This window comes from Leptonychotes weddellii, chromosome 12, assembly GCF_054177405.1.
Source record: "Leptonychotes weddellii isolate Sample4059 chromosome 12, ASM5417740v2, whole genome shotgun sequence".
NCBI lineage: Eukaryota > Metazoa > Chordata > Mammalia > Carnivora > Phocidae > Leptonychotes > Leptonychotes weddellii.
The window spans coordinates 52,816,035-52,824,210 of NC_138380.1; the positions used below are offsets into that span (position 1 = coordinate 52,816,035).

General features: G+C 37.2%; 1 protein-coding gene across 1 annotated transcript; it reads left to right on the forward strand.

Moving 5' to 3' along the window:
* The first annotated feature begins 1,365 nt into the window (after window positions 1-1,365).
* On the forward strand, window positions 1,366-5,744 carry SOSTDC1 (sclerostin domain containing 1). Its single transcript, XM_006736130.3, has 2 exons — window positions 1,366-1,799; window positions 4,302-5,744. The coding sequence occupies exons 1-2, from the start codon at window positions 1,589-1,591 to the stop codon at window positions 4,715-4,717; spliced, it is 627 nt and encodes a 208-aa protein (XP_006736193.1). The 5' UTR covers window positions 1,366-1,588; the 3' UTR covers window positions 4,718-5,744.
* The last annotated feature ends 2,432 nt before the right edge of the window (window positions 5,745-8,176 follow it).

The window sequence follows — 8,176 nt, forward strand, 5'->3', positions numbered from 1 at the left end:
ACAAAACCATAATAATACTTTTCTTCTAAAAAACCCTCGTAATTTCTTAGTGTTATTAAATAGTCTTTTATTCTTGATTTTACTTTCTTTTTATAGTGAGATCGATGGATAGATAATCGGTAGTTCTCCACTAGGGTGATTTTGGCCTGCGGGGGGATAGTTGGCAAAGGCTGGAGACATTTTTTTGTTACAGTGGAGGGGGTGGAGCTATACTAATGGCATCTAGAGGGTAGAAGCCAGGTGTGCGGCTAAACTCACAGAGCAGCACCCCACAACAAAGAATTATCTATTCCGCATTGTCAATAGTGCCACTTGGCAACATGGATAGGCAAGTAATAGGTAGGTAGAGAGAGAGAGAAGTAGATAGACAAGATAGCTGTTAAAAATTTATAAAGGATGGAGATACAAAATATCCATCTATGAGGTCATTTTTGTAACCACACAAAGGGCAAAAGTAGATCTAAAACTGCAAAGAGGGTTCAGAGTGTGTCATTACTCCAGTCAAAATGTCCCATAAATCAGATGAAATTTCATGGTTTTTTTTTTTTTTTTAAGGAATGGAGAATCGCAGTGTAAATGGCACATCTGTTGCAGGTGTGGATAAAGAAGTTCAGGAAAGTATTCATTTCTTATGTGGGCAGCAGAGTCAAAGGAAGCAATGAACAAAATGCTCAGTAAATACAGGTAGAACGTGTGTTATGCAGCACGTGCAAAACCTAGCAAAAATTATTTTGAATTTGCTAAGCCATAATCTGTCAGAAATGGCTTTTCTCATGCAAAATCATGCTATGAATGTTCATGATTGTGACATATTTTTCCAGATGAAAATTGATAGTAGCTACTTTAATGCAGAAAGAGCTATGCTCATTATTCTCCACACAGAACCCCTGGCAATAATTTACCTAGCAGAGCAGCAGCTCATGCAGATCAAAGCTGCATTATTTAAGTGTGTCCAGGGGGCAGATTTGAGCTCCGTGTGCCTTATACTTTAAAGGGAAAAAAATATATATTGGTTTGCTTCTTGAGAAACAAAATATGTTTAATAGGTGCTTCGTGCAAGTCCCACAAAACTCAAACGAATTCCTCCTATTATGTGGGACGAAACCGCTCCTACCCTCAATACTGTAAAATCTGAGGGGAGTACAGAACAACTGTGGGAATGTAAATCTCTTCAAATGAACAGCAGTGCATTCTCATTTAAATTAAACCCGAATGTGAACTAGATTCAGGAGAGGAAATGGCAGAGAGGGAGATACTCTGGAGTTGCTATAGAATGTGCCTGGCTGCTTTCGCTCCCAGAAACTGATGAAGCCCAACTCTGAAATTTCAGGCAATTTGTATACCAAGCTCCTCCTTTTCTGTAGTCTTCTCTTCCATTGGTAAAATTCTTTTGCAGGGTCATGTAGGGATCCCACCCCTTCTCTGTGTTTTCACTCTGAAGCTCTATACAACTTTACACCTGAATGAACGCCAAACCTCACTGGATATATAAAGGGGACCTTGAGGAGGAATTTCACAGTTACAGTGCAGAAGAAGCAGAAGGAAAGGAATTAACCAGCTCTCCAGCCAAGCAAATCCTCTCCTCACCATGCTTCCTCCTGCCATTCATTTCTATCTCATTCCCCTTGCATGCATCCTAATGAAAAGCTGTTTGGCTTTTAAAAATGATGCCACAGAAATCCTTTATTCACATGTGGTTAAACCTGTTCCAGCTGGTTCCAACACCAGCAGCAACAGCACGATGAATCAAGCCAGAAATGGAGGCAGGCATTTCAGTAACACTGGACTGGATCGGAACAGTAAGTGCATTTTACTTGCCTGGATTTGGGTTTTTTTATTTCTTTTTATGGTAGCATTAGCTCACATTCCTATAGAATTGTTTCATTGCTAACTAACCTGAACCATGTATATTTTGCTAAACAATCTGGGAGTAATCTACTGCATGTGTGGATTGGCATTCTTCCCTACAAAGTTAATATAACTAAAACAGTGGTTTGATAATGCAGGCGTGGACTTAAGTTCTATCAAGCATCCAAAAAAGAAAATGTTTCTAGGAATTAAACTGTCGCTTTTTAAAAATCGTGCAAAATGAGAATTTTTTTTTAAAAAGTGTTGTTCTGCATAGTTGAAACTCAGGTTGGTTTCTGTGTATTTCAGGACGTGCAATTGTGGTAAAGTGTATAAACATAACTAAGCAAAGTATGTATAGGAAATCACAGGCTTTCTGGAAAAAAAAAATGGTTCACACAGATTTCTAAAATATGTCCACTGAAATAGTTGAGAGTTTTGATGATGATCCGTGTAAAAGAGAGATGTATCTAAAAATACTGGAGAATCATATTTTTCCGCGATAATTTCTTACTAACCAGTTCAAGATTTGGGTAATTGTGTATTTCTGTGAAAGACTGGGGAAATTTCTGTGACTTTAGTTTTAAAATAATAACAGGACAATACCATTTTGTACAGCAAATATTTGTTTTCTCTTCTGTTTGCTCAACTGACACACTAATGAACCACTAGTTGGAGGGATTCAAATTTCTTCTCCTAACTTTTGCTTCACTTCTTTCCTTCAAGAAAAGTTCCCATGCTAACAATCAGGTTTTAAGAGAGACACAGAGAAACAGTGCGCAGGAAATCTGACCCACGTCTTTTGCTCCATCTCAACTCCATTCAACTGCTAAAAGTAGTTTTGACCTTGAAAAAGGCAAAGCAAATATGACTATTAATGTCTTCCTGAGAAAACCGAGGTGTTTTGGCTTTCGTGAAGAGAGTTGCTTTTAGGAACACAGGAAGGATCTGCTTATTATTAGATTACCGAGCAATGGGGTGGGTATTCATTGTCAATGAGCTGTCACTGCAAAAAAGCCGAGTCCCTGTGTACAAGCGGAACAAAAAGCTAGGCAAGTCAAAATCATCTCTGGCTGTTTCCAGGTGCATTCCTAAGGCAGATGTAGGAAGGGAAGCTGGAATCAGTCACACAGGCAGAGCACACTGACCAGCCAACCAGTTTGCTCTTTCATTTTACTCCCGCACTGTGTACGGATGTGTGTGTAGCTACATAAATTATCTTACAACTACTGCATCCCTTTAGGCTACATCTCTCACCTCCGAAGTACTGAGGCAGAGAGACAAAGTACAACTCCTAAGTCAGTATCTCCTTCAAATTAGCTTTCAGTTTTCCACTTCAGGGCAAGGCCACTTCAATGATCCTTAGAGTTTTTATCTTTCGAATTTCGGCAGTCTGTACTTATAAACATTCTTTCTGGTTAACAAGCTTTGATTTCTTTTCAAGTTTGTTATAGGCCATTCTCCTCGAGTTTAGATAACAAAGCAATGGAGAGGAAAACTCAAATATCTCAAGATTAATTTTTGCTTTAATTACTTAAGGCACGTAACCAGAAACAGCCAATTAGAGAACATACTTACCAAATTCAAATAACTAAACAAAAAGTTTGCCATGACCAATGTTCAGGAAACGAACACACCATGGTTCCTTTTGCAGTTGTAAATCAGACATGTTAGGCATTTTTCTGCCATAAAATTCATGGAAATGTAGCCAAGTTGTTATGGCAACCATACGTTCCTGATTTGGGAGCTTTTATATTCTTCAAATTTTGAGTTGTAGTGACATTTTGCATTTCAAACATTTTAATATTTGTTTTTAAAAGATAGCTTGGGAATTTATGTTTAAAATGTAGTTATTAAGTTTGATATGCAAAATGTCAGACTTTGTACACATACGTATGTATGAGTCTCTGCAGCTGAATTTTTAATTGAAACAAAATATTGTAGAGAGCATATGCATTGTACACAATATTTAAATACTTTCCACATTTTCCCAGTAGATTAAAAAAAACTAATTAAAAGCACTTGCAAATATTAACTGATACGACCTGTGAGAAAAAGAACATTATGCTCTTTTTTAGTTTACTGAAGAATGAATATTTTACACAAGTGTAAGAACTGCTTAACCCCTGCTGGGGAGTAAGTCTAAAAAAAATGGGATTTTCGAAAACTTTAGTAAGCAGTTAGCTAATGTTATCCATGAAAACAGAAATCAGGCCTCGTTTATTTTGTTTCAAAAGATGTATAGCCATGTAAACCGATAATTTTCATGAACGTATCTCTATAATCATCCAGGCAGACTTTTGCGTTGTGAAAATAAAATAGGGGTGTGCTTTCTATTTAACAGTTTGCTATCATTTGGATACAATTTTTGTCATTGCAGATTACTTTTTTTTCTTTTTTTAGTGTTCATTTGCTTCTTGTCTTCAATGTACATTCTTTTCTGTTTCCTGCAGCTCGAGTTCAAGTGGGTTGCCGGGAACTGCGTTCCACCAAATACATCTCTGATGGCCAGTGCACCAGCATCAGCCCTCTGAAAGAGCTGGTGTGTGCTGGCGAGTGCTTGCCCCTGCCCGTGCTCCCCAACTGGATTGGAGGAGGCTATGGAACAAAGTACTGGAGCAGGAGGAGCTCCCAGGAATGGAGGTGTGTCAATGACAAAACGCGTACCCAGAGAATCCAGCTGCAGTGCCAAGACGGCAGCACGCGCACCTACAAAATCACAGTGGTCACCGCCTGCAAATGCAAGAGGTACACTCGGCAGCACAACGAGTCCAGTCACAACTTTGAGAGCATGTCGCCTGCCAAGCCAGCCCAGCACCACAGAGAGCGGAAAAGAGCCAGCAAATCCAGCAAGCACAGCCTGAGTTAGGACTCAGACTCTCCAAACCAGACTGACTCGTAACCATCTGCTTTACAGATTCGATTGCTTGGAAGACTCGAGCCTGCCATTGCTATTCTGTTACTTGAAAATATATGCTTTCTGCTTTGATCAAACCCACCAAGCTGTCCTAAGTATCAGGACCTTCTTTGGGAATAGCTTTTCCTTTTCCAGTTTTTCAAGATGTATGCATATCCAAGAGGGCGATTTGCATTTAAATCCCAGACAACCTGTAGTTTTAATTCCCCATGGTTCTCGAAAGACTGGTGGTACTGTATACATCACTGAATCATTACTTTTTAAAACAGAAAAGGGCTTCTTGTTTACCCTCCACTCCCCAACCCATCCCCACTCCCATCCCCAAAAAACCCCTTCAAAATTAAAAAGTTAAAAAAAAAATAGTTGCCACGAATCTTCACAGTAACACTTCAGAAAGGTGTTTTTTTTTTTTTTTTTTTTGGTAATCTTCATGGGAACAGTTTAGCAGCCATGAGTGATCTCCTTTGAAAGAGGGCAAGATATTGTGACATTTCACTTTAAAAATCAGCCCTGTAGCTTTTGACAGTCTCATAGTATGAAATTATACCCTGCATGCTGACCCTTGCTTAGAATGGAATGCCAGAAATGCATGGCAGCAGCTAATAAGTAAAACTGATGAACTATTTATTTGTCAATGTTATTATTTAATGAGCTTTCACATGTGATTTTTTTCAAAATGTTAATTTTTTATGTTTTGAAGCTTTTCCATGTACCTAAATATTTTCCTGTATGATTTGTGGTTGATCTAGAAATATGAGAATACATGTTGTAGATATGTAAAATAAATATTTTAGTCTCCTTATTACATATATGTGACATCATGAACTTTATCAATAGTATGGATCTTTTTAAATCAATAAGATGCTTTGTAAAGCTGAAATATGTAATACTTTTTTTGTTTAATCTGTGCAATCAGAAGGTGATTTAACCTTCAATTCCATCAGTTTCTTTTAACAAAAATAAACACCGCTAAAAGCTATTGTCCTTGCCTTTAACATGTATGGAAAAGGTACATGTTTACAAAAATTAGAATATATGTAGCAGGGTAACTGATGTTTTTGATAAGTCACATTTCAGTTTTTTTTTTTTAAAGATTTTATTTATTTATTTGAGAGGGAGAGAATGAGAGACAGAGAGCATGAGAGGGAGGAGGGTCAGAGGGAGAAGCAGACTCCCTGCCGAGCAGGGAGCCCGATGCGGGACTCAATCCCGGGACTCCAGGATCATGACCTGAGCCGAAGGCAGTCATTTAACCAACTGAGCCACCCAGGTGCCCCACATTTCAGTTTTGACAGAAAGTTCTGCAGTAAGAGGGGAGAGAGAGGAAGAGAGACAATCTTTTCAGCAAAGGGATGATTTAAAAAGTTAAGTGGCAATCCAGCAGTGAGTTGTAATGAGAATATCATATTTATATACACCCATGATGCCAGGTCTGCTGCCCATTACAATCACCTGGAGGAGATAGTTTAAGACCCAATGTCCAGGGCGCCTGGGTGGCTCAGTTGCTTAAGCGACTGCCTTCGGCTCAGGTCATGATCCCGGAGTCCTGGGATCGAGTCCCACATCGGGCTCCTGGCTCAGCAGGGAGCCTGCTTCTCCCTCTGACCCTCTCCCCTCTCATGCTATTTCTCTCTCTCTCTCTCTCAAATAAATAAATAAATAAAATTAAAAAAAAAAAAAAGACCCAATGTCCAGGCTGTCATCCAAATTACGTCATAATTTCTGGTGGTAGAAATTAGATATCAGCAGTTTTAAGGTTTTCCAGGTGATCCCAACATGCAGCTAAGTTTGAGAAAAGAATTGTGAAAAAATCACTATCGTATCTTGGGAGAATTTTGAATACTATTGCATGGCACCCCAAACAACAAATAAAACAAAAACAACAAAGAAAACAAAAACTAATTTTTCAATGTTTTCAAGTCTGGCATGTTATAATATTAAACAACATAATCAAGTCTTGAACCAGATTTTATATATATATGTATATATATATATATGTACACACACATATACATATATTTATATGTATATATAAATGACTGATGTGCCAATTCAATCAAATGATTGATCCCATAACTCCAAATGAGAACCAAAGGGGCTTGGTTATGTACTGATAAGATCTTCTGGGTTTTCCCTTTTGGATTCTGAGCATGAAGGGGTCCTTGGCACTCTTTTGTAGCAGGTTGTATTCTTTGTAATTGCAAGTTTAAAAGTCACATGTATATTACACATGGCACAGTGAGTTAAATAAGAACATTAATATTGTCCCTTTCCTATGAGAGTAGAAGAGTCTCAACATATATAAAGACAGAAGACATCTTTAGATTTTATAATAATGCTAACTGTTGTACCATTAGATAAACTGACAATTAATAGTCCACTATTGATTTATCTTCCAGCCTTACTAGCTAGATCTTAAACTATATCATATTATATCATCATATTAATATTTGAGACATTCATGATAATATATCATAGGTTGAATATACCAAAAATATATTGTCCCATATGTCTATTTCTGTTGCTTATCATTGCTCCATATAGGATATTTAACATAATAGAAATTTAAGACACTTTAGTCATTTCTTCCATCTCAACTAGATAGCACCTTTAGTGGATGGCCTTAGAGTTAATCTTAAAAAATTGTGTTCCAAAATCTGAGGCATAAAAAGGACTTGACCTGACAATAGCTTTTCACAATCAAGACTATGTTGCTGCCCTTTCATAAGAAAACATCCAAACAAAAGTTTTGGTGATAATATGCTAAAATCAACACTGATTTAATTGCTAATCGTGAATTGGTAAATGAAAGTATTAGAAAAAATAAAATGGAATAAAAGAAGATTATAAGTAAGACTTCTGTAGTCTCTGCTAAGTCAAGAATTGGATCTATTTCTCATGGTCACATTCAATTTACTAATCTGTTTTGGGCCTTGTTGCATTGATGATGCATTCATTGCATGGTATTTGACATCAAATGAGAGGAAAAGGTCAGCAATCAATAAGAAAGGCCTAGGATACAATCAGGCTTCCAGAGAAGTGCAAATTAAAAGTCAACAGAAAGAGTAGCTTTATAGTTATTATTTTAAAATGCTAAAAAGCACTTGCATCTGAATTGCTGATTATATTTCAGGTTTTTTTTTCCCTCTGGTTAACTCACATATTCCCATCTAATTAAACTCTGCATAATTGTCTTCTCACCTTAGTAACTATCATTTCAAAATGGTGAATTGTGATAATTTTAGCAGAGTCTGACCTCCAGTTCACATTCATAATATCTATTCATAAAGGATTTGTTACCAAATTTATTTTTGCCACTATGAATAAAGTACTTTTTCAAGAGGCTCAATAAATAGAAGATAGATATTAATATTGATATTTATACATGCATTAGAGGTGTAGATAGATGTC

Excerpts from the sequence above, each read along its gene's own strand:
- SOSTDC1 (XM_006736130.3), top strand. The coding sequence starts at position 1,589 with ATGCTTCCTCCTGCCATTCATTTCTATCTCATTCCCCTTGCATGCATC. Across the intron at positions 1,800-4,301 it reads CACTGGACTGGATCGGAACA|CTCGAGTTCAAGTGGGTTGC; the intron begins GTAAGTGCATTT and ends TGTTTCCTGCAG.